General features: G+C 37.4%; 1 protein-coding gene across 1 annotated transcript; it reads right to left on the bottom strand.

The window, feature by feature from the left end:
- Window positions 1-2,743: 2,743 nt before the first annotated feature.
- On the bottom strand, window positions 2,744-26,954 carry LOC114292164 (Thioredoxin superfamily protein). Its single transcript, XM_028236067.2, has 9 exons — window positions 26,595-26,954; window positions 21,652-21,793; window positions 21,526-21,571; window positions 21,163-21,222; window positions 20,936-20,972; window positions 20,504-20,583; window positions 20,277-20,368; window positions 3,246-3,306; window positions 2,744-3,028 (listed from the first exon to the last, which is right to left on the bottom strand). Exons 1-9 carry the CDS (start codon window positions 26,833-26,835, stop codon window positions 2,969-2,971), a joined length of 819 nt encoding a protein of 272 aa, XP_028091868.2. The 5' UTR covers window positions 26,836-26,954; the 3' UTR covers window positions 2,744-2,968.
- Window positions 26,955-27,287: the final 333 nt, after the last annotated feature.

Raw genomic sequence — 27,287 nt, 5'->3', positions numbered from 1 at the left:
TGCCCGGCCTTTACCATTGCCCATTCCAGCTCATAAATCTCCCTCTCAAGTATATACATTAATTGGTGCATGTAACACCACCGTAACTCTAATCTATCTATTTGTATATTTTATCTGACTCAATTAATACTTTCTCGACCACAAGGGGGTGGTGGCCTAGTGGAAAAGACATTTCTCTCCACAAGCATGACTCAGGTTCGAATCTTGGGAGAGTGAAATGCTGGGTAATTTTAGTAGTTCTCTATTGAGATCTCGCTCTAACTCCGATTGAACCATAGGCTCGTCTAGTGGGTCCCTTTCTATGTGGGTCATTTCCTATGGATTGGGTTAAATCAAGTCTGTACTACAATTAAACTCTGGGCTTGTTTGGTGGGTCCCTTCCTATGAATTAGATTAAATCAAGCTCTAGGCTTGTTTGGTGGGTCCCTTCTTATGAATTAGATTAAATCAGGTCAGCAATCGGTTACCTTGGGTTTGAACCCTAGGCAAGGTGTGGGCCCACGAATACAGGCTCTATACTTCGATCGAACCCTAACCTCGTATGGTGGGTCCCTTCCTAGGGGTTGGGTTAAAGTAGGCAGGTACTCCGATCAAATCCTAAGCTCGTCTAGTGTTGGTCCCTTCTTATGGGTTGGTATTGGTTCCTTTCTTATGGGTTGGGTTAAATTAGATCGGTAACCCACGAATACAGGCTCTATACTCCGATCAAACCCTAACCTCGTATGGTGGGTCTCTTCCTATGGATTGGGTTAAATTAGGCAGGTACTCCGATCAAATCCTAAGCTCGTCTGGTGTTGGTCCCTTCTTATGGTTTGGATTAAATTAGGCCGGTAACTGATTACCCTAGGATTCAGGGGTCTGGGCTCATGAATGCAGTAATGACACTACAAGCCATCCTTTTTTTCTGTTTAAAAAAAAAATTATACTTTCTCAAATCTTTTTTAATTAAAATTGAATTTGAACAAATATAATCGTATTGGTAATTTTGCATCCCTATTTGTGATTCAATGATGTTAAGGCCTAACAAAACGGCAAATAAATTAAAATATAGTAATAATAATAAGATGAGTGAAAAACATCTTGGTGTTTGTTTCATTTCAATGATTTAAATTATTTATTTTATAAAAAATTTTATAAAAAAAAAAATCTGATAATTATAACTTATTTATTTTATCACATTTATTACAAAAATAAAATATAGATGATTGTTTTTTGGTTAGAGAAAGGCAATAAATTGGAAGAGTTATGATTATTGTATTAATTTAATTTTTTTTTTTATAAATGATATGCACAATAGACTTTACAAAATGAACAATTTAAATTGTCAAAATGCATAGAATTTTCCAATGCAGATCTTAAACTATGACAGGAAGAGAAGTTTAATTATTTAAAAGTTAGAGAGATATTTTTGACTTTCATTTTTAAATTATCAACTACACCAAACATGCAAATAGTTGATGAGCCCCGTTATTGTTTGGTTTTGAATGATTTGAACCCGAGAAGTCCTGCCAGGCTGCCAAGATATGTTTCTATGTAACATAAAAAATTATTAGTAAAAAATGGGAAAAAACAATTAAGTTGGTGTAAAATGAAATGAATTCATCATTTATCAACAAAAAAGAAAAATGAAAATGAATTCATTCCAAATTCAAGTTATTTTGTAGGCTAGAATTGCATTTCTTGTGAGACATTTTTTTTTATAGTTTTTGGGGGCAATAATAATTTTTAAAAATAAAAAAATATTTTCTAGTGTTTATTTTTGTCAAACTAACTTCTATTTTTTCAAAAAATTGATTCTAAAACAGAAACCAAACAAATTTTTGTGCTATCCAATGACTACAATTGGCACTTCAAACCCATTCACTCCTACTCACTATATGAGATTAAGGGTCCGTTTGGGAAGAACTAAAGTGGGTTTTTTTGACTATTTTAGCCACAAAAGACAAAATAGGCTATTTTAGTCACAAAAAATAAAACATCACATCCAACCCATAATCATTACACTCTTCTCTCACAAAAAAAGTCAAAAAAGTCAAAAAGCCAAAAAGTCTTTCCCAAACCAAGCTTTTTAGCCCAGGCTAAAATAGCCAAAAAAATCAAAAAACAAAAAAGTCAACTCACTTCCCAAACGGAGGCTAAGGTGTTATTTGGTGCAATTTATAATGCTATTTATAGATTCTTCATTTTTTTTAAAGAGTTTATGCTAGAGTATTTGGTGCAGTTTTTGCTTATAACTTATGGGGTAAAAATAACTTAAATAAATTTTAAAAAGCTGATTATTTGAAAATTTATAACTTATCAACTTACAGCTTTATCCAAGCTGATCAAACAAGACTTCACCACAAAGCCAAAAATAAATAAATAAATTTGGTGTGATTACGGGTGTATAAATTTCCATAAGATAAACCCAAAACAGAATAATCTTCTAGCTTCATCCCTTTCCAAGAACCAAATGAACAGATGTAGCATGTGACATGCAAAAAACCAGAATGCAAATGCAAAAATTGAATCCCTGGAAAGAGGGAGAGAGAATAATCCAGTTATTATGGGAAATAAAGCCTATTTTACACGCGAGATGAAACCCTGGCTAGTCATGAAGGTCTCTCGGAGACTTATCCTATGTTCTTGAGAACCTCCCCCAAATCTCATGCCTCCTAGAATTATTTCAAGTCATAGAATCATCATCAGACTCTGCTGTAATAAACCCTTCGACATCTTTCCAACCAAATAAATAGAAGGAAAGTTAAAAAAAAGCAACAATAACTTGGACCATTAGTTCTTTCAATATAAGAGAATTGGCTAGATTCAATTCTGTGTTGAAATTTCCCGGTTAAAATCTGCTGGCAATTAGAAAAATGCCGAGGCCCGGAAATGCTATATATTTACACGAAGACTACTAAAACTAGGGATACATCATACATGCAAGTAATATTATGCGGACAGTTGAAGGCACACTTCATCTGATACCTCATGAGCAACATGCTTGCACGATTTCTTCAATATCTGGATCATCCCCTGCTTCTTTGTCCTACAATACAATCAACAATATCACACTGATAATTTCTTGTCTATAGGAACTAAGAAAAAAGGTATAGACTTGCTTGAGTGAGTGCTTTGGCAAACAAAGTAATGTTTTAATAGTGTATTGCTATATTGCAGTTGGAGCTTCTAAGTGGCATACCCATATCAATTTATCATTAAAGAGGCTAAAACATTTCAAAGAGACAACAGAGCAGGGGACTAACCTTGTGGACGTATGAGATGTTACTTTTCCCTGGACCGGCAACAATAATTCCACCTTGTTGCCTGAGAAAATAATCAGCAGAGTGTCAGGCGTCTGTTTAAGCAATGTTGATAACAAAAAAAAAAAAAAACAAAGATAATAATTACATTACTAATATCCAAAGAAAAGAAGGTGAGATTATTGGGCATTTTTTATTTTGCATCCATGCATCATTTAGTTCAGCAATGAGTGATAAGGGACATGTAGGGCAAAGATACAAAATACAAGAAGCTGTGCATAGCTGATTCAATACTTACAGATACAGTTAAGAATCTAGCTACCCTTGCATAAATGTATGGCCAACCAACTGCATAAGTAGTCTACTCAAATTCAATTGCATAGGTAGTATGACTGCTTGTTTGCTTCAGTCATTGAGAGACCATGATTGGTTAAGATCATGTTCATTGTTTAAGCACTAGGGAAAAATAAAAAATAAAAAACAAAAATTTGCAAGCTTAATCAGTAGACATCTTCTTATGGAAAATTCAATTGGGTTTGGGATCTGCAAAACAAATTGGCCTTCTCATGGGTAACCATGATATTACCATCATTTATAGTTGGCTTTTTATAGGCAGTATTATAAGAGACGTGTAACAAAGAAAGAATCTCATTCTAGAAATTTTGTGGGATATATGGTGTGGACAGTTGGAGGTGATTAAGCCGATACATAGCCTTCTGGGAAGATGGTAGACACATTGAGCTTGCACGAGACCAACAGAGGTGGGGGAGGTGAGAGTGGATGTAGTCTTTGAAGGAGAGAAAATAGCTTTAGAGAGCTCCTAAGTTTGTTGGATGCGGTGCTGCATGCATGGAGGTGGTCTACTTTCCCAGAGGGTCAAACCATGGGAGGCAACTCATCCATACTCAAGGACATGTGACTATCCCCTTGGTTTGACAATCCAGAAGTTTCTCAATTACTACTAACCACACCCATGACAAGACCTCGGGATCATATCATGGGGTGGCAATAGGTAGGTATGTTACATCAAAGACAATCAGGGAGTTGCAGTGGGTGCAATAGGTGGTGGGTATGTTTGGCAGTGAGGAGCCAGACTTCTCTGAATCCATACCAAGCATGTCTTCCAGTCGAGGCCTCTCTCTTTTTAAGATTAGTCACCTTGATAAAATCTGGACTCTAGCCTCCAATCCACATGTTCTCAAGGGATCCCTAGCAAGGGTCATGGGGTTGCTCAGGCTCCTCATGAGTCATGACTGAAGCACCAACCTTAAAGGGTTCCTAGGTTCTGTTTTTAATCTAGGTTGGGTGTCCTTTGGTGGAGTATACATCTTAGATGTGTACGTGGTTGTAGAGCTACTGGACCTAGTCAATGGGGTCGAGCATGACCATGGAGAAGGGCCATGCTGTGCAGGAGAGTGAGCATGCCCAACACATGGAGATTGATACTGTTAGAATAGGAAATAATATTTTGTTATATTTTATTCTTTCTATATTTATTTTTCCCTTTATGGATGTAATGGGTTGGCCTATAATTTATGTCTTATGGCACTCTTGTAATTACTCAGTATTATCAATATAAAAGGGGATGAGGTCTAACCTATTCCCTATCACTTTCTCTTCTCTAAATCTTCATGGTATCAGAGCCACACAGGCCCTAGCCATCCTATTCCAGCCTCTCTTTTCTCCGGCAGCCCATGAGCCATCGAAACCCAGCCCCTAGCCACCAAAACCCTTCACCCAGCCTCTCTTACTCACCCAGGTCTCTCAAAACCCTCTACCCAGGCCTCGACAGCCCCCCTCTCACCTTCTAGGGGTCTGTCGAGAGCCCTCCCTGGCTCTGTAGGCTATGTCGCAGGGTCCTCTTGGCTCCAGCGCCCCTGTCGGCACCCCTCCAAGGCTCTTCCCCTTCAACGGCAATCCCTCTGGCTGTCTAGACCTTCCACGACAGTCCCCTAGCCTTTTGTCTCGGTTGGCCCGTCTCTGGGTCTCTCATTTTTATGTTTTAAACTCTCTGTTTGATGTTTTAACCTAAAAATTAAAAAAAAAAAATTGAAAAAACAAACAAAAAAAAAATGCAGCGAAAAAAAAAATCACGAGTTCTTAATTTCTTTATGCTTTCCCAGTGGTAGTTGTGTCTTTCCTTCCACTTTTATCTTCCAGGTTTGTGATTAGCCTTGTTTTTGAGAGTTAAATAGTAGAGTATCCATGGCAGATTCCCTTATTGAATCCACTACTTCTCAGCCACTTCAGAGCGAGAGTTCCATTATACCTCCTATTATGACTGATAACTTCAACCTTGGCCTCAAGATCACCACCTCTCTATTCAATGGCTAGAACTATCTAGCGTGGTCTCAAAATTTAACTATTTTTTTGAAGAGCAGAGGGAAGATGGGGTATATTCATGGCAGGATACCAGCACCAACCACCACGGACTCGAGTTATGATCAGTTGGAGATCACCAACTCCCTCATTATGGGTTGGTTGATCCATTCTATGGTTCCCGAGATTGGAGAGGGCTATCTCTCTATGGACACTGCACAGGATATTTGGAAGACCGTGGCTACCACTTACTCTTGGAAGGGGAACTTCTCCCAGGCTTTTGAGCTACATCACTCCATTGAAAGGTCGGTACAAGGTGAGATGACTATTTTCCAATATTTTACCTTTCTTAGCAATGGGTGGACGAGGCTTGATCATCTTTAGTATTACAAGCCTGTCTATCCCACTGATTCTGCTGGTTATCGGAAGTTTGTGCCACAAGAGCGGGTTTTCAAGTTCTTGGAAGGCCTAAATGTGGAGTATGACCCTGTTCGGAGCCAAGTCTTTGGCATGGACGTGCTTCCTTCTCTCTAGAAAGCCTTTGCTTTTGTGCAGAATAAGGAGAGTTGCCACTCTGCGATGCTTCCTTCTACCACCACTGATCATTCTGCTTTGATTTCTGCACCTTCCCGAGCTGGTGAACGTGTGTCTCATGGTTCTCGTCCTTCTTCTGAGAAGGATAATCTTTTCTGTGACTACTGTCATCGACCTCGACACACCCGAGAGACTTGTTGGAAGCTGCATCAGACTTCTGGTGGTCGCGGAGACCGTCCTGGTACTCAAGGGGGTAGATCTGGCCCGTCTAAAGGCCGAGGGGTCAATGCTCAGGCTCATCTTTTAAACACGGTTGAGCCACCATCTTCATCTCCTATTGTCTCACTAGCTGCTGATGTTTCAGCGTTATCTGCCTCGGATTTTGAGATCGCTCTTTGCCACTTGCTAGACCGTCGCGCCTCCATTTCTGCCACAGGTGCACCCTCCTCTTCCTTTGCCAATTCAGGTAACTTGGCTGCTTCTCCATATGCATTGCTATCTCATATCATTGTGCCCTAGATCATTGATTCTGGTGCTTTTGACTATATGTCTGGTTCCTTTCATTTATTCTCCAAGTATAACCCCTGTTCAGGTCAAGAAAAAGTGCGTATTGCTGATGGTAGTATGTCGTTTGTATCTGGGAAAGGTTTAATTCATGTCACACCTTCCCTTCCCTTATCCTCTATTCTCCATGTTTCTAATTTTAGTGTTAATCTTTTATCTTTAAGTCGTATTACTCGTGATTTAAATTGTAGTGTGACATTTTTTCCTGATCGTTGTCTTTTCCAGGACCTTATCACGAGGAAAGAGATTGGCAGTGGTAGAGAGGAACATGTGTTAGCATATTATATTATCATATTACTATCTGAGTTATTAGTGTGTAATTATTCTATGCCTCAGGGCTCCCTTATAATTTTTACAAACTTTAATCTTCATTAATATAAATAGGGGATGTTATCCTAATCAAACCCTAAGCTGGTTAATCTCTACAATCATCATGGTATCAAAGCAAAACCCTAATACCTAACCTTAGCTACCCATATTGTTCCTATTACAAATCGACGCCACCAACCACCATCGGAGCCACCAGTTACCACCGGAGGGGCTTCAGCTCACGCTGACTCCACCCTGAGGGGCTTCAGCTCATGCCGACAAAGACCTACGTAGTTTCGGGTGGGTTGATGCCTGTCTAGGGTTTCGGCTCACCCTTGTTGGTCGAAATTAGCACCAACGATCACTCTAGGGTTTGAAACTTACCTGGGTTGGTCCTCTGCCTCAGTCGACTCCTCCAATGCCATCGTCTCTTTTCGCAGCTTCAGTCGTCGCTCATCGTCAGTCGATCTCCTCTGCTTGGTCAGTTCGTTGATCTCCTCTGTCTTCGTCGATCTCCTCTGTCAACACAGTTTGTCCTCTTCAGTCGATCCTCACTTCGTCAATCTTCTCAGTTCGTCGATCTTCTTCGTCGATCTCCTCTGTAGCCTCCTCTTCTCTGGTATAACCTCTGTTTGGTCTTACCTCTACTATGTCATGTATAGGCTCTGTTTGATCTTCAACACAATTCATTCAAAAAAAAAAAAAAAAAAAGAACAACATTATGGTTTCTTAATTTTGTTATGCCTTTATAGTGGTCATTGTGCCTGTTCTTTCACCACCACCTTCCAGGTTTGTAATTACCACTAGTTTTGTTGCGGGTTCGGTAGCATAGTATCCATGGCAGATTCCACCAGTGTGTCCCCTACTTCTCAAACACTTAGGAGTGAGAGTCCCATTATACCTATTACCATGCCTGAGAACCCTAATCCTAGTCTGAAAATCACCACCTCTCTATTTAATGGTCAGAACTATCTAGCATGGTCTCATAGTTAAACTATATTTTTTAAGAGCAGAGGGAAGATGGGGTATGTTGATGGTAGGATACAGACACCTAGTGCCACTGACCCGGGTTATGACCAATGGGAGATTACCAACTCTTTGATTATGGGTTGGCTTATTCATTCGATGGTTCTAGAAATTGGTGAAGGCTATTTGTCTATGGAGACTGCCCAGGATGTTTGGGATGCTGTGGCTGCCACCTATTCCCGCAAAGGGAATTTCTCACAGGCATTTGAGTTGCGCCGCTCTATTGAGAGCTCACTTCAGGGGGAGCAGATTGTTCTTCAGTATTTCACCTTCCCCACCAACGGTTGGAAATGCCTTGATCACCTGCAAGATTATAAGCCTGTTTGCCATGCTGATTCTGTCGGGTACAAGAAATTCATCGCACAGGAACAGGTCTTTAAATTTCTGACAGGACTAAATGTGAAGTATGATCCAGTTAGGAGTCGAGTTCTGGGTATGGACACTCTTCCTTCACTTCAGAAAGCATTTGCCTATGTACAGAATGAGGAGAATCGTCGGTCTGCTATGATGTCCCCTGTCTCTACTGACGGCTCAACATTACTGTCTACTCCTCGAGATGGCCTCAACCTGACTCTCATCCCTCCGTCTGCTGCTAAGAAGTCTGTATTCTGTGATTATTGTAAGAAGCCGCGGCATACTCGTGAGACGTGTTGGAAGCTTCATAGGACTCCATCCGGGGGTCGAGGTGATCGGTCTGGTTCTAGAGGAGGTCGGTCAGGCCAGTCTAGAGGACGTGGCTCCTATTCCCGGGCTCATCAGTCTAGTGCCGTTGATACACTTGATTCTAATTCTGCTTCCGTTGGCCAAGCTTCTGATACTGAGCTCGAGGATGCTCTGCACCAATTGTTGGACCGCCGATCTTCTATTGCTCTTAGTACAGCTTCCTCGTCCTTTGCCCGCTCAGGTAACTTAGCCTCTTCTCCTTGTGTTTTCCTGTGTCATAAGTCTTTGCCTTGGATTATTGATTCCGGTGCCTCAGGTCATATGTCTGACTCCTCTGATCTTTTCTCTACCTATAAGCCCTCTTCAGGTCAGGGCAAAGTTAGGATTGCAGATAGTACTGTTTTTTCCATTTCTGGGAAAGGTTTAGTCCAAGTCACTCCTGCCATACCTCTATCTTCTGTTCTCCATATTCTCAATTTTTCTGTTAATCTGTTATCCTTGAGTCGTCTTACCCAGGATTTGAATTGTAGTGTGACGTTTTTTTCCTGATCATTGTCTTTTTCAGGACCTTGTCACGAGGAGGACGATTGGCAGTGGTAGTGCAGAAAATGGTCTCTACTTCCTGGATCAACCGGACAAGCTTGCTTATTCTTCCACCACGTCTTCTACTACCCCCGCTGATTTATGGCTGTGGCATCGGCGTCTTGGGCATCCTTCTTTTTATTTACTTAAGCATTTATTTCCATCTGGTTTCACAAATCATCATGTGTCAGAATTTCTTTGTGAATCTTATCAACTTGGAAAACAACACAGAGCTTCTTTTGCTCCCAATTTTGATAAAAGTTTAGTTCCTTTTTCATTAATACATTATGACGTTTGGGGTCCCTCTCATGTTATGTCTGTGAAAGGTCATCGATGGTTTGTTACATTTATTGATGATTTTTCTTGTACTACTTGGGTGTATCTCATGAAAGATAAGAGTGAGGTTTTCTCTGTGTTTCGCAATTTTCATAAGATGATTTGTACTCAGTTTGGGGCCACTATCAAACTATTTTGTTATGATAATGGCGGGGAATACATAGATTCTGGGTTAGGACAATATTTTTTCTACTCATGGCATTATCCATCAGACCACTTGCACCAATACCCCTCAACAAAATGGGGTGGCGGAACGCAAGAATCGGCATCTTCTTGACACGGCTCGGTGCATGTGTTTTTCTATGAGTGTGCCTCGGCCCTATTGGGGCGACGTTGTTCTCACCGCTGCACATCTTATTAATCGTCTTCCTACCCACGTCTTGCAAAAACAAGCTCCTCTTTACGTCCTCCTAGGTTCCCAGTCCTTGTTTTCTATTCCTCCCAAAATATTTTGTTGTGTCTGTTTTGTTCATAATCACTCTCCTTCTCGTGGTAAGTTGGACCCTCGCTCCCTCAAGTGTGTTTTCCTTGGTTACTCTCCTTCTCAAAAGGGGTATAAGTGTTACCACCTTTCTTCTCGTAAGTGGTTTGTATCCATGGATGTTACTTTCTTTGAGTCCCAGTCCTATTTCTTGTCCTCTCCGATGTCACCGTCCTCATTCCCGGGTGAGCCTTGGTGTGAAGTGAGTCCTATGCTTCCTATGGTGGAACCAGTGCTTCCTCTGGTGGAACCAGTTATTCTTTCACCACCCTCTTCTACTGGGACTATAAAACCCAATGTCACCAAGGATAAGAAAGGGTATGTTTATGTCCGGGACATAGACAGACAGAAAGTTAACTGGATACAAGGGATCACTTCTACTCCTCCACTGCCATCTCCTACTTCTGATGAGAGTTTAGGTAACTTTGAATCTCTTGAGTCCATTAATCTTGATGTTCCTATTGCCAAGAGGAAGGGTGTGAGATCTTGTACTCAACATCCTATCTCACATTTTATGTCCTACTCTCATTTGTCATCCTCATATAGAGCGTTTGTGTCCAATATTTCCTCTGTTAGCATTCCTAACCATTTTCAGGATGCTCTTGCTACCTCTGAGTGGAAACTAGCCATGATTGAGGAAATGAAAGTACTTAGTGTTAGAATTTACCATAACCCACTCCACCTACCACCTCCACTACCACACACACTCACCTACTTCACCTACTTTCCTACACCTACCACACACACTCACCTACTACCCAAATCCTCTTCTATATAATAGGAATCCTTGTAATATCAAATATAACACAACAATCTTGTAATACATCAATCAATAATATACATCAATTTATTTTACATGGTATCAGAGCTAGGTTAACAACCTAGTCATTCTGCTTCACCGGCGGGCGGCAGTCTCGCCTTGGCCGCCCGCCGGACCTCAACACATATCTCCCCCCTGCTCCAGCCTCAGAAAGAACATCATGTATCAATTGCTCAGCCTTCGCTATTTGATCTGGAGTACCCACAAGCTCAACCATCCTGTTCATAATTTTGCTCTTGTTGCATATGACCCTTCTGCTCTGGGAGCTGTTGGTGCCTCAGCAGTTCGTGCTGCTGAACTTCTTCCTGAACCTCCGCTGCGACGTGGAGATGCAGTCATTCTTGTGGGGTTAAGTAGGAGCCTGCAAGCTACATCAAACCCTTTTGCTGCTTTGAATATTGGGTCTGCCGATTGTCCACGCTTCAGAGCAACCAATATGGAAGTCATTGAGCTTGATACTGACTTCGGTGGTACATTTTCTGGTGTGCTAACTGATGAGCATGGAAGGGTTCACGCTATCTGGGGAAGCTTTTCAACTCAGCTAAAATATGGTTGTAGTTCATCAGAAGATCATCAATTTGTCAGAGGTATTCCAGTTTATACAATCAGCCACGTCCTTGACAAAATCATATCTGGTGGAAATGGATCAAATCTTCTCATAAATGGCATCAAAAGGCCAATGCCTCTTGTCAGGATCTTAGAGGTTGAATTTTATCCTACTTTGCTTTCCAAGGCCCGTAGCTTTGGATTGAGTGACAAATGGGTACAGGCTCTTGTTAAGAAAGATCCAATTAGACGTCAAGTCTTACGTGTTAAAGGTTGTTTTGCTGGATCAAAGGCTGAAAACCTATTAGAACAAGGTGACATGGTATTGGCAATTAATAAAGAGCCAATCACATGCTTTCGTGACATTGCAGATGCTTGCCAAGCATTAGACCAATGTGATGAAATTGATGGGAACTCTGCTTCCCAAACACTAATGATAGACAGACACACCATTCACACTGCCACATACACAGCACATGCACGACACCATTCACGCCCATCCTTTCTTTTATTTAATACACACATCCACTACCTCACCTTTATTTTCATTATTATAAAGCACTATCCCCAATTTTATATAAACTTTTCTATTCTAAACTTTTCTCCACCACCCAACACCATCATCACATTTTCCACCACCCATCTTTTATCTTTTATTTCATAAATAAATAAATAAATACATACATTAAAAAAAAAAAAAAAAAAAAAAAAAAAAAAATCAAACCAATTTCCATATTTGTACAACACACCATATTTTATTCATATTGGGGATCAACCCCAATCACACTTTTACAGCAAAACAAAAAATAAAAAAAAAATAAAAAAATAAAAAAAAAACCAAACCCAAACACCCACATCCACAGGCGGGATTTTTTCTTCTCTACTCTGCCGCTGGTCTCTTCTTTTTGCCTCCGTCCTGGGCGGTCCTTGACGGTGTTGCCTTTGTGTTTCCCACTCCACTGGGCACGATCACTACCCCCTGCTCCTCCACTGCAGCATATGGCGGCCCTCCAAATCGGAACATCACGGTGGCCTTCCGCTTCAGCTCCTTGTTTTCTGCCTTTAGTACACTTATCTCTGCTCGCGCATCCTTATACATGCGTTGGAGCAGAGCCAGCTGGGAGTTTAACTGTTGCACCTCATTTGTCCTGCTCTGCAGCCGGTGCGACAAATTTGTGACCGCAGTCATGGTTTCCACGCATGACTTCAGAGTATACTGATTGGCCTCAATATCAGTTTGCACCGCCATTTTTTGCTCCACCGACCGCATCGGAAAGTTCAACGGAGCAAACTCCGGGGCGCTTGGTTGAGTTTCCAGTGCCACCGCACCAGTTCTCTCTCTCGTTGACTCGTTGAGGTCGGGAAAGAGGGTGAGCAGCCCGCGGGAAGACGATGAAGCCATTTTCTAGGCACCAGAGTGTTACACAGTATCTCTCTCAGAATTCTCTCTCAGAAAACAGAGTGTTACAGAATCTCTCTCAGAAATCTCTCTCAGAATATCTCTCGCAGGTTTTTTGCCTCAGCCTTAGCCTCTGTCTTATAGCCGAGGTAGCCACGCGCATCGCGCGCCTCTTACCACCAGCCGACAAACGGGCACGCAAGCCAAGGCGCCCACGTGCCTCGCCATCATGTCCGGCACAACTTTTGATGAATTGGGCACGCCTTTTGATGGCACGCCTTTTGACAAAATTGGGCACACCTTTTGAGGGTGCCACTTTTCCAAGGGTCCGACAAGACTCTATAAACTGTCCCGACATTTGATACCGGTTAGCTTTTTTAAGGGTCCGACAAGACTCTGTAAACTGTCCCGACATTGATTCCGGTTAGCTCCTTTATGGGTCCGACAAGACTCTGTAAACTGTCCCGACATTGATTCCGGTTAGCTCCTTTATGGGTCCGACAAGACTCTGTAAACTGTCCCGACATTGATTCCGGTTAGTTTCTACAAGGGTCCAGCAAGACTCCGTAAACTGTCACAACATTGTCTGCTACAACGGTCCGACATGACCCCATAAACTGTCTTCTACAACGGTCCGACATGACCCCATAAACTGTCTTCTACATCGGTATGACACCACCATACAGTGTCCTCTACAACGTTATGACACCACCATCCAGTGTCTTCACCAATGGTCTGACACGACCATCCAATGTCTCCTATCCTTTTTTATTTTTATGTATTTTCTTGTTTTGTTCCTCTCTTCAAACTCAAGTTGGTTAGTTTCTATCCTCCTTGAGTTTGCGGGGGGCTGTTAGAATTTACCATAACCCACTCCACCTACCACCTCCACTACCACACACACTCACCTACTTCACCTACTTTCCTACACCTACCACACACACTCACCTACTACCCAAATCCTCTTCTATATAATAGGAATCCTTGTAATATCAAATATAACACAATAATTGATGTATATTATTGATTGATGTATTACAAGATTGTTGTGTTATATTTGATATTACAAGGATTCCTATTATATAGAAGAGGATTTGGGTAGTAGGTGAGTGTGTGTGGTAGGTGTAGGAAAGTAGGTGAAGTAGGTGAGTGTGTGTGGTAGTGGAGGTGGTAGGTGGAGTGGGTTATGGTAAATTCTAACACTTAGGAAGAATGGCACTTGGGAATTGACTGAGTTACTTACAAGCAAATGACTTGTGGGATGTAAATGGGTGTATACTGTGAAACACAAAGCAGATAGGTCTATTGAGCGTTACAAGGCAAGACTTGTGGCAAAAGGGATTACTCAGACATATGGCATTGATTATCAGGAGACCTTCGCACCCGTGGCTAAGATGAATTCAATTAGAGTACTTCTCTCTCTAGCAGCTAATCTAGATTGGCCACTTTATCAGTTTGATGTCAAGAATGTCTTTCTCCATGGTGACCTCGAAGAAGAGGTATATATGGACATTCCTCCTGATTTTGAGGATCATCAGACAGAAGGCAAAGTATACAAGCTCCGGAAGTCATTATATGGTCTCAAATAGTCTGTAAGGGCTTGGTTTGAGAGATTCACTCAGGCTATGCTTAAATATGGCTTCAAACAGAGTCAGGCAAATCACACCTTGTTTGTGAAACATTTCTCACGTGGTAAAACTACAGCACTTATTGTTTATGTAGATGACATAGTTCTTACGGGCAATGATAGTGGGGAAATACCTCTGTTGAAGAAATATTTAGTTAGTGAGTTTGAAATCAAAGACTTGGGAAGCTTGAAGTATTTTCTGGGAATTGAAGTTGCTCGCTCCAAGGATGGGATATTTATCTCACAGAGAAAATATGTGCATGACCTGTTGAAGGAAACTGGGATGCTTGGCTGCAAGGCATGTGACACTCCACTGGAAACAAGGTTCTGAAAAGCGGTTACAGTCACCGTAACGGTGGCGATGGAGCAGTTGCGGTTGCGGGGTGTAAAGGCTGTAACGTAACGGTTGCGGTAACTGGAACTGTGAATTTTTTTATTTTTCGCACAATTTGAAAAAAAACTTACCGAGACGCATTTTTTTTTCCCATAATCATATTTATTGGGTTTTAAAATAAATATTGATCAATTTTGTAAATTTTTAAGTATGATTCAATATATTTCATATTTTAAATCACTATAAACTGAGTTTTTTACATTTTATTTTAATAATTAATGACTTTATATGTAATAAATTCATTTTACGCTCGTGGCAAAAAATCAACCACTAACTATTATATATAAGATAAACAATGACAAAAATAAAAGAATAAATAAGAGCCTAAATATATATATAGATAATAACGACACTTATTATTATTATTATTATTTTCAAACAAGATATAGATAGACACACACAAACAAAATGGTTGAGTGATAGCAGCTGAATAGAAAAGCATAGGTCTTACAGTTTTAACAAATCAATAACATGTTCTTCATCTTTCCTCTTCTATCTCTATCTCTTGCTCCTTTATCTTCCATCTTTTCTCTCTATCCCTCTTCCTCCATTTTTAGCTTCTTTTTTTTTTTGGTGTTTTTTTTGAAAGAAGTAGTTTGGAACCGTTACGTAATAGTGCGTAACAGGCCATTATGGCACCATTACGATTGTTGCGGCAGCCGCTACGACCGACACACCTGTGAATCTCAATCACATTGCAAAAGTGGCCGTAACGGGTGGCAGTAACCACCACAACCGTTACGTAACGGCGTTACATAACGGTTGTGGCTGCTTTTTAAAACCTTCACTGGAACCCAATCAGAAATTGGGAGATGATGAAGGAGGAGAAGCTGTTGATAGGAGGAGCTATCAGCGATTAGTGGGTAAACTCATTTACCTATCTCACTCCCGTTCTAATATTGCTGTTGCTGTCAGTGTGGTTAGTCAGTTTATACATGCTCCTTATCAGATTCACTTCGAGGTTGTCATGAGAATCTTGAGGTACTTGAAGTCTGCTCCTGGTAAGGATCTTTATTTTTCAAAGTATGATTATCTTCGTGTGAAAGCCTATACAGATGCTGATTAGGCTGGATCAATAACTGATAGGAGATCGACTTCAGGGTATTGCACCTTTGCTGGAGGCAACCTAGTTACTTGGAGGAGTAAGAAACAGAATGTTGTTGCCAGGTCAAGTGCAGAAGCTGAGTTTAGAGCTATGGCACAAGGGGTGTGTGAGCTTTTATGGATCAAGTTATTGTTGAGTGATCTAGGTATTGATCAGACGAACTCTATGCGGTTATACTGTGATAATAAGGCCGCTATCAACATCGCTCACAATCCGGTTCAACATGATAGGACAAAACATGTTGAGATTGATCGCCACTTCATTAAGGAGAAACTCACTAGTGGTACCATTTGTACTACTTTTGTCAAATCTGGTGAACAACTTGCTGACATTCTCACCAAGGGGGTTGGGAATAAGCCATTTCATGACATATTAGGCAAGCTGGGCATCAGAGATATTTTCGCACCAGCTTGATGAGAAGTGTTTGCATATTATATTATCATATTACTATTTGAGTTATTAGTGTGTAATTATTCTATGACTCAGGGCTCCCTTGTAATTTTTACAAACTTTAATCTTCATTAATATAAACAGGGGATGATATCTTAATCAAACCCTAAGCTGGTTACTCTCTATAATCATCAACATGGTCTCTACATTCTCGATTAGACAGACAAGCTGACTTACTCATCCGTTCAGTTACCATCCACCAAGGAAGACCTCTGGTTGTGGCATCGTCGTTTAGAACATCCCTCTTTTTTACTACTTAAGCATTTATTTCCTTTTGGTTTTGAAAATAATAGCATATCTGATTTTCAATATGAGTCTTGTCAATTTGGGAAACAACACTGAGCTTCTTTTGCCCCATCTATTAATAAAAGTTCAGTTCCATTTATTTTGATTCATTCTGATGTTTGGGGTCCCTCACGTTTTGTATCTTTAAAAAGTCAAAAATGGTTTGTTACTTTCATAGATGGTTGTTCTAGGGCAACTTGGGTCTATCTGCTGAAAGATAAAAGTGAAGTGGTTTCTGTGTTTCAAACCTTCCACAAAATGATTTGTACTCAGTTTAGGGCGGTTGTCAAAACTTTGCGTTCTGGTAATGGGGGGAATATCTTGACTCTGGTCTTGCCAATTATTTTGTCACTCATGGCATTATTCATTAAACTTCCTGCACTAATACCTCTCAACAGAATGGTGTTGCCAAAAGAAAAAATCGTCATCTCCTTGATGTGGCCCGTTGTCTATCCTTTGAAATGCGTGTTCCTAGATCCTATTAGGGGGAGGCGGTTCTCATTGCCGCTTATTTGATTAATCGTCTTCCTACCCTAGTCCTTCAAAAGCAAACAACTATCCAAGTTCTGTTCCGGTCCACCTCTTCTGGGTTCTCCCTTTCCCCTAAGACCTTTGGCTGTGTTTGTTTTGTCCATAATCATTCCCCTACTCGTGGTAATTGGATTCTTAGGCGTGTTTTCCTAAGTTATTCTGCCACACAAAAGGGGTTATAAGTGTTATCATCCTCCCACTCGCAAATAGTTTGTCTCCATGGATATCACCTTTTTCGAGTCTCGGTCTTACTTTCTTCCGTCTCCAGGGTCCCAGTCATCCCTTCAAGGGAAGCCTTGGTGTGAAGAGATTCATGTTCTACTTCCGCCAGTGGTTGCACAGATAGAGGATGATGAGCCAGCAGTTGTTGACGCATGCAATGTTTATGTCAGGGACAAGGACAGACAGCAAGTCACCTGGATGCAAGAACCTACTTTCCCTCCTCTACTGGCAACTGCTTCCTCGGATGAGTGTCCAGAGTCACCCCCCTCTCCTAAGAATCCAAGTAATTCTGATCCTAGTGCTCCCTTTCTAACCTTTCAGATCTTAATGTTCCCATTACTAATAGAAAGAGAGTTAGGTCATGTACTCAGCATCCTAATACGAATCATGTCTCTTATTCTAATCTGTCTCCCTTATATAAAGCCTTTCTGTCTAAAATTTCTTCTGTGAGTCTGCCTAACAATTTTCAGGAGGCTCTCACTATTCCTGAATGGAAACATGCCATGATAAAGGAGATGAGAGCTCTGAGCAAGAATGGCACTTGGAAGTTAGTAGAGTTACCTAGAGGCAAAAATTCAGTTGGAGGTAAGTGGGTGTACACTGTAAAACACAAAGCAGATGGTTCCATAGAACAGTACAAAGCAAGACTGGTTGCTAAGGGTTTTACTCAGACTTATGGGGTAGATTACCCAAAGACATTTGCACCGATTGCTAAGATGAACTCTGTGAGAACACTACTCTCTCTTGCCGCAAATCTAGATTGGCCACTTCATCAATTTGATGTGAAGAATGTCTTCCTTCATGGAGACCTAGAAGAAGCGGTCTATATGGATGTTCCCCTTGGTTTTGAGGATGCTAGGTCCAAAGGTAAAGTGTGTAGGTTCCGGAAGTCACTTTATGGGCTAAAGTAATCCCCTAAGGCTTGATTTGAAAGGTTTGCTCAAGCTATGCTGAGATATGGGTTCAAGCAAAGTCAAGCTGATCACATCTTATTTGTGAAACACTCCTCACTTGGTAAGACCACAGCTCTTATTGTCTATGTTGATGATATTGTTTTGACAGGAGATGATGTTAAAGAGATTCCTTGGTTAAAGGAATACTTAACCAAGGAGTTTGAAATCAAAGACTTAGGCAATTTGAAGTATTTTTTAGGCATTGAGGTAGCTCGTTCCAAAGATGGCATCTTCATATACCAGAGGAAGTATCTACTTGACTTGCTCAAGGAAACTGGAATACTTAGAGGTAAACCATGTGATACACCTCTAGAACCAGGCCAGAAACTAAGTAAGGATCAAGGGGGAGATCCAGTGGACAGCGGGAGATATCAGAGGCTAGTGGGTAAGCTCATATACATATCTCACTCTCGTCCAGACATTGCCATTATAGTGAGCATGGTTAGCCAGTTTATGCATGCTCCAAGAAATTCCCACTTAGAGGCAGTTATGAGAATCTGGAGATACCTGAAGGCTTCTCCTGAAAAGGGTCTCTATTTCTCAAAACATGGACATCTCAGTGTAGAGGCATTCATTGATGTGGATTGGGCTGGATCCGTCACTAACAGACGATCAACTTTTGGATATTGCACATTTGTTGGTGGCAACCTAGTCACGTGGCGAAGTAAGAAACAGAATGTGGTTGCTAGATCTAGTGCTGAGACAGAATTCCGGGCCATGGCCCAGAGTGTATGTGAGTTGCTATGGATTAGACTAGTATTGGGAGACATGGGAATACATCAGATCAATTCTATGAGATTGTACTGTGACAACAAAGTCGCAATCAACATAGCTCATAATCCAGTTCAACATGACAAGACTAAGCATGTGAAGATTGATAAGCACTTCATTAAGAAAAAACTCACTAGTAGCACCATATGTATTCCATTTGCGAAGACTGGGGCCAACTGGCAGATGTTCTCACCAAGGGCATAGGAAGTAAACCATTTCATGGCATTCTTAACAAGCTAGGCATGAGAAATATCTTCGCACCAGTTTGAGAGGGAGTGTTAGAATAGGAAATAATAATTTGTTATATTTTATTCTTTCTATATTTATTTTTCCCTTTATGGATGTAATGGGCTGGCCCATAATTTATGCCTTATGGCACTCCTATAATTACTCAGTATTATCAATATAAAAGGGAATGAGGTCTAACCTATTTCCTATCACTTCCTCTTCTCTAAATCTTCAGATACTTGGAGGGACTAGGGGACACTTGGACAAAGAGCTGCTTAACTGAGTTATGAGTGCACATATCCTCGAGTAGAGAAGGTGACGTGTTAGGGCAGAGATTTACTCAGCCAATTCAAGATGCCTTGGTCTTTTTGCCTAGGCTTCAAGGTTAGAGCATTGTGTGTGCTATCCTCTGTTGACCTAGCTCAATCCTGGAGCGGAGCATGTGGAGAGAGAGATTCTTGGTCCACATGTCACCTCATGAGTTTGACTTGTGGATGCAAGGTCGTTTGAGATGTTAACATGGTAGGCTCAGGGAGATGACTCGCCCTGTCACATGGATGTATATACCTACATCTAGAAACAAAAAAATTGCCACTTACTGTTGAAAAAGGAACTTTGGCTAAAGATATTGAAGAAAATTGTCTATGCTGTTTAGGTTTGAATGATTGATTTCCTTTTTCGAATACCAGAAAGATTAGAGAAAGTTATGATCAACAAAGCTGTTACTATATTTGTATTTTAGGACTTCTAAATTTTAAGGCTTTCGAATTCATGTAGACATTTCTCTCTCTCGATAAGTAATTCATTTCTACGATTAAAAATCTAACTTATGCAAAGTGATGGCTATTGAATAACATCAAGACAATAGATTCATTAAATGGTTCAATACCAGCCGCCTCTTGTCCTGGTGTCCTTTTCGAAGGACAGGCCCCAGTCCTGTCGGTAACCTTCCATGTATGCCTGTATAATCTTCAGACCTGCCTAGAATATTGAAAAAGTAAATATGAAAGAACGAACACACACACATATCTCACAAACTTCACATTTTTATAGTTATGTTTTTACATGTGGATATCCACATACACACACACATAGGTGCACAAAATCCTTACATACCCCAGGAGTAAATGTAGTTGAAACCCCAGAAACAAATCTCAACGCTTTGTATGATGAGTAGCTGGGATCTGCATACACTTCTGAGACCAAAGACAAATCTTGTTATTATGATGCAATAATATGTCAAAAATATCTATATGACCCTGTTAATTTGAGAAACCTCAAAGTGCCCTTTTCCAACTTATGTGATAACAAGCAGGTATTGGCTAGCTTGCTTGTGAAGCTCTAAGTAGCATAAAAGTACATTGCATCATAAAAATTGATGTATATATAGATATATATGTATGAGTTGTAATTGCAATTAATGACTGACAAGCAAGTGGAATGGTCGTTTTCCGTTATCACATCCATTCTTGGTTGTTTCCTATAAATAACCTCATTGGATATACAAGAATTCAAATTTGAAAGATTGACAATCTATATGAAGCATACCTCCTTTGAATTTTGTTTGCTCAGAGAATGCTTTTCCCTAGAGGGGAAAAAAATTTACAATAGTTATTAACTAATCCGAACCTATTTGCATGATGATGTAAGTAGTTCGGTGGAGACAATAAACGCAATTGGGAAAATAAATAAATAAATAAACAGGGTATGAAAGAGATAATTCAATGATACATTTATCATCACCAACTCACTTCTAAGACCGTATCGGCACATACCTGATCTACGCTACCTGGTCCAATTAGAACAAGTGCCACACCGGCTGCATCCATTATATCCTGTTAACAGAAGATGCATTACTGCAATAAACTTCTTTATAGACTAAGTGCCATGAAAATAAATCAATCACCTGTAGACTAAGCAAATTATAATTTCAAAAATCCAGATGTTGCCAAAAGCTTGCACAAAACATGCATATCTTTTGTATTTATGGTAAACTTGGTCTAATTACCAAGGGAGTAAAATGAATTGTATCTTCATCATCAGGAAAACTTCACTATATTTTGATGATACACACAAAATGTGCTCCATCAATGCTCTAGCAATTTTATCGAATAGGTGGGGTTGTAATCTATCATTACCTTCTTTGCAGCAAGATAATCAGCACGTTTGCGACAAAGAACACATCTGCAAAAACACATATAAGCAGACAGGTGATCAGCTAAATTTGATATACCACGCATTATATGAGTTATGCTAAAAAGTACCCGAAATGACGAGCAAATGCAACGACCGCTTTCCTATCTTTCCACAAATCAGAAATTGGTACACCATTCCCATTCAAATCAAACACTTGTACTGTATCCAATAAGCTTGTGGTGTCTTCACTCACCTCAGAAGATGCAATTCCTGTTTCACATCAAGAAATCCAATCACACAATAAATAACACATTGAAGCACCACCTACATTTATAGAAATATATTTTCAATTTGCCCCCCAAATCTTTTTTATCCACTTTTTCCTTTTTCAACAAAATCCTTGCGATTTGCCCCCTCTAAATGTTTATTTTGCTGGAAAATCCCCCTTTATATACTACTACTCTCTGATTTGTTTCTCTACCCCCTCTCTCATTTCATCAGACACCAAACTCGTACACACAGACAGATGCACACATTTTTTAAACTAACACACCAGATGTTTGATAAAATTCCCAAACCAAATTCAAATAGGTTGTTTAACATATGTAACTGATTCATTTACTAGATCATGTATTATCGGCTGAGTAGCAATGTTTATGGTTCCTCCATCGGTTTTATTCATTAATTCCTTCATGTTTGTTATACTCGATTATTATTAATTTATTTTGTATTTTTTTAAAAATAAATTTTGAGCGTGCAATATCGAGGCCTCTTTGATTGCTTAGTTTTATTTTATAACGAGCATTTGGAAAATTGTTAATAAATAAGGTGGAACTATGATTACAACCCAAACCAAAACTTGCAACTGACCCTAACCAAACCAACCATAAACTTTTCCACTCTAGTTTAATTCTAGCTCTGCATTGCATATCTATACTATACTATTATATAAAATGTACAACCAATTTGACGTGAACACCCTTTTGAAGTTGTGTCATGCTAAAAAAAAATAAAAATAAAATAAAATAAATAAATAAAAAACAGATTTTGACTAAAGGAGTCGAAAAAATAAATATCATTTAAAAAAAATGAAATGTCAAAAGTCAAATGTCGTGTCCACTTTTTCACTTACAAAAAAAACAGTTTTCTTAACAACTTTCCAAACACATTGTTGGTGTATGGAAAGTTGCTATTTTAGTAGGTTAAAATTTTTGTGTTTAAAAAAATGATTGGATTTTTTTGTATTTGGATGTGATGTTTGTGAGAGAAAAAGTGAAATGATTATAGGTTTGATGTGACATTTTGTCTTATTGGTTATTGTAGCTCATTTTATCTTTTTGTGAATTTTTGCCCAAAAAACCTAAAATTTCACTTCCCAAACAGGGCCATTATTAACTTCTTCTTTTTAACTCTTAAAAAAAAAAAAACGAACACCCACTAAATTTCCCCCATGTAACTGCCAATTTCAAAATTTATAACTTACACAACTTTTAATAGTACACCCATTACCTTCAACTCACAATAGTTTTAAAGTTTTATCACAATTTTTTTGTAATTTTATATCGAGAATACCTATATTGTTAACTGCTCTGGTAAATAGTGCAAAGAGTTTTCAAATTTAACCATTTCCTTCATTCATCAAATCCTCAAAAAAATTTAAATATAAAATTGCAAATTGAGAATTACACTACTAGTCACTTTGACCCCTAACCTTTCAATTATGATATATTTGACCCTGAATTTTGAATCTTGTTTCAAATAAGGACAATCAAAAATGTTTCTTTTGCAAACGAAAAATTCTCAATTTTAAGGACAAAATTTTCATATAATTTATTTTGTATTAGTTAACTTGTATCTTATTTGAAATTGTATCTTATTTGAAATGTAATGACCTTTTTTCTAATAAATAATGTTGGTACTTTCTTAGTTATAAAGTTTTGTTTGGTTTGATTTTTAGAATCTATTTTTATAAAATTTTCCAAGAAACTAAAAATTAATTGGTGAAAAAAATTTAAAAACACATTATTTTTATATAATTTTATCTTTTTGGGGGTGGAAATAATTTTATAAAATTAAAAAAAAAAATTAATATTTACTTTCGTTAAATTAATTTTCATTTTTTCAAAAAAAAATAATCTAAAATAGTCTTAAAAAACTCAAGTCAAACATGGTGGCACTTTGATATCATTATTAAATCAATGAATTAAATAAAAAAATCCAAAACAAAAAGTATTTCATATGTTAAACATATCGATTACACATTAAAAGCCTAATAATTATCAATTACATGATAACCATTTAAAAATATTTAATAACAACAGAAAAAACAACCATCTATTATATGAGAACCATTCAAAAACATCATTAAAAAAATCACTCATTACATGATCATCATTCAAGCACATACTAAAAATTAATTTGATAAAAAAAATTAAAAATGTAAAAAATTTAAGATTTTTATATAATTTTATCTTTGATGGGTAGAAATAATTTTTGAAAATTTAAAAATATCTTTTGTGACATTTATTTTTATAAAACGAATTTATATTTTATCAAATTGATGACTTTACATTTAAAATTAAACAAAGAAAACGGTGTCTTCAATTATTCATCCTTATTTAAAATAATATTCAAAATTCATTGTCAAATGTATCCGCCCAGTTCGCCCAATTGCAAATGAATTGCGTTTGCACCTACAACCCGTACATCTATACTATATATATAACCAAATGTAGTTGTTTTATCAAAAGCCTCCAAATATTTATTCTTAAATTCTCATAATTTTAAAACACTCTCTTTCATACGTGGCAACCTTCTTTGATTGTCTTTCATGTTTTCTATTTTTCTTCATTTTTTATTTGTTTGATTAATTAAAATTAAAATTAATTTCATTACTTATGGATAAATATTTGAATTTCAAAATTCCTCCATATAGATAAACATATAAAAACTGAAAATTAATTTTATAATCTACAGATAAAGATAAAAAATAAACAATTAATTTAAAAAAAATTAATTTCATAACTTATAGATAATTTAAAATTTCTTCCCATAAATAAACAAATAAAAGTTGATAAATAACTTATAAAAATTAATTTCATGGCCTACAAATAAAGATAAAGATTAAATAATTGATTTTTTTTTTTTAAAAACAAAATTACTCTCTTTTTTTTTCCCCTCATTTCGTACTTTAATTAATTTCATTATAGATAAACATATAAAATTCATAAATAATTTATGAAAATTTATTTCATGACCTATACATAAAGATAAAAATTTTAAAAATTATTTAAAAATAATAATTTCATGACTTATAGATAAATAAACATATAAAAATTGATAAATAATTTATAAAGATTAATTTCGTGGCCTACAAATAAAGATAAAGATTAAATAATTGATTTTCAAAAAATTAAAATAATAAAATTTAGATAAAGATATGATTTGTTAATCTATATATCTATCAAAAACATATATATCTAAATCTTTATTTTGATTTACTCTTTTTTTTTTTCTCCTATCACATATTATCTTTTTTTATTTTAAATTTTTTATCTTATAAAATGCTCTTATCTATAACTTCTTATCTCCTATTAAATTTTTAACCTTCTTTTGATAATTTTTATTATTCATTATTATCTACCAAATGATAAAGATTATAAAAAAAATAAAAAAATTATTGCTCTGAATGAGAATAGTATTAATAATGAAATAATAAAAGCTACATGGGAGAAGGTAGCACAAAAATCTCACAAAATTAATTTTCTTCACTATATTTATAAAAGGTAATAATTTGAGATTCTTTCTATTAGTTATTAAAAATAATTTGCATTAGATCATTGTTATGTTTTTTTTTTTTTTAAGGCTGTCATTCGTTATAGTATTTCTTCAATCTCATCTCTAAATTCTCTCTTTGAAATTTTTGTTTTTTCAATAATTAAGTTTAGAATCAATTTTTTATCAAATTTGTTTTCTTAATCCTTATTTTATTGAAGGATCGAGACGAATAAAACTTTCATATAATATATGAAATTAATGAATATAATACAAAGATGATAGGGAAGTACTACATATTTGTCAATATCTCTATGTTATTATTAGTTGATTTGCTAGATTATACTATAAATTTAGAGCCCATATGATTTAATTCAATGTTCATGACTCTATTTGTATTTGACCATTTTTTTGTTGAGTAAGCGATATAATTTTTTTTTGGATATATAATGATTAAAGCTATCATTTGTTATATTTTTTCAAGTACAATTCAAATAATTTTTTATCATTTTTTTATAAATAAAATGGATTAAAACTACTCTCTTATATAATTTTTCTAATACTGTAACATTCTTATCTTGATTAATTTTTTTAAAATGACGTAGGAACTATGCAAGTATTATTCAAACTATAGAGAATGAATTACACTTTGATATGATATGAGTGTGTCATTGATTGAGGAAATCAAAGATAGAGAGTTGCTAATATAATCAATTAATGATTTGTTTGAGAAGTTCTTTTTATAAGCAAGGCAACAAACTTAGATTAAATTTTTTAAAAACTACTTATAAATTATAATTAAAAGTTGATATTTATTCATAATTTGATCCCACAATAATAATAAACACCACTGATTTAAAAGTCCAAGTAAATTTATGATAACTTTTCTGAGCTTATAGAATTTCTCTCATTTAATGTTTTGTTTAGTTTGATACAAGTTATTTATGTTATCAAGTGATTGTGATACTATTATTCTCAACAATTTTTATAATTAATAATTTTTTATACATATCAAATTTTATTGTAAAATTTTATAGGTTAATTATTGTTAACATCTGCCTAGATGGCTTAATATTATGGCTTGTCGCTATTAAGATATAATTTAAGATTAAGATGATTTATTTATCACACAAAATATATATAGTCTATTTTTTCGTACATCGCACGGTTTACCGCTAGTACATATATACAAGCATGTATTATGTATATGTACAATATGAATTCATAGTCACAGATATAAGAACATAAACACATACAAGTAAATGAAGAGAGGAAAGAAGGAGAAAATGGAACTTGCCGGGAGAGCCAGAGACAGCGGAGACAGTGATGGAGCTTTGAGAGGACGAGAAATTGATGGTTCTCTTGATCGGATTGGGGCGGCGGAGGAGGAGAGAGAAACTGAGGTTATGATTATATGGAGGAGACTGTTTGGGAAATATATGGGATGAAGGGTGATTGGGGTGTGGTTGGAAGGTGGTTTTGGAGGGTAAGGTTGCAGAGAGAGAAATAGCCATTGCTACTACTACTACTCTACTCATTGAAGAATAAATGGACCAGAGGCTTCTTCAATTGAGAGATTTTTGGAGTTTAGGAAGGAGAGGCCTGGAGGTGTGGAAATCAGAGTTACACGTGGCAACATAAACTCAACGTTTGGTTTAAGTTTTCGGAGGCAATGTTAGGAATACTAAACAAAAATGCTAGAGGGTTCAAAAATTCTCCTTTCCCCTCCTCATATAAATTGTGGGCTCATATCCCTCTCTACCAATTAAAACTTTATAATGTACCACGTATCCATACTCTATGGGCATGTTTGATTAGAAGGATTAAAGCATAGGATTAGGATTATTAATCCGTGGGCCCAATCATCCTATGTTTGTTTTGACATTTTGGTTTAGGACTATTAATCCAATGGATAATTAATCCAACAAATTTGTAGGATTATTAGTAATAGGGTAGGGGTGGGATAATTAATACCACACTAATTTGATAG

This window comes from Camellia sinensis, chromosome 10, assembly GCF_055761805.1.
Source record: "Camellia sinensis isolate YWXY chromosome 10, ASM5576180v1, whole genome shotgun sequence".
NCBI classification, from domain to species: Eukaryota; Viridiplantae; Streptophyta; class Magnoliopsida; order Ericales; family Theaceae; genus Camellia; species Camellia sinensis.
This window is presented reverse-complemented; position numbering and strand designations above follow the sequence as displayed.

Excerpts from the sequence above, each read along its gene's own strand:
- LOC114292164 (XM_028236067.2), bottom strand. The coding sequence starts at position 26,835 with ATGAGTAGAGTAGTAGTAGTAGCAATGGCTATTTCTCTCTCTGCAACC. Across the intron at positions 20,584-20,935 it reads GCAAACAAAATTCAAAGGAG|AAGTGTATGCAGATCCCAGC; the intron begins GTATGCTTCATA and ends CTTTGGTCTCAG. Across the intron at positions 3,307-20,276 it reads ACCAGGACAAGAGGCGGCTG|GCAACAAGGTGGAATTATTG; the intron begins GTATTGAACCAT and ends TTATTTTCTCAG.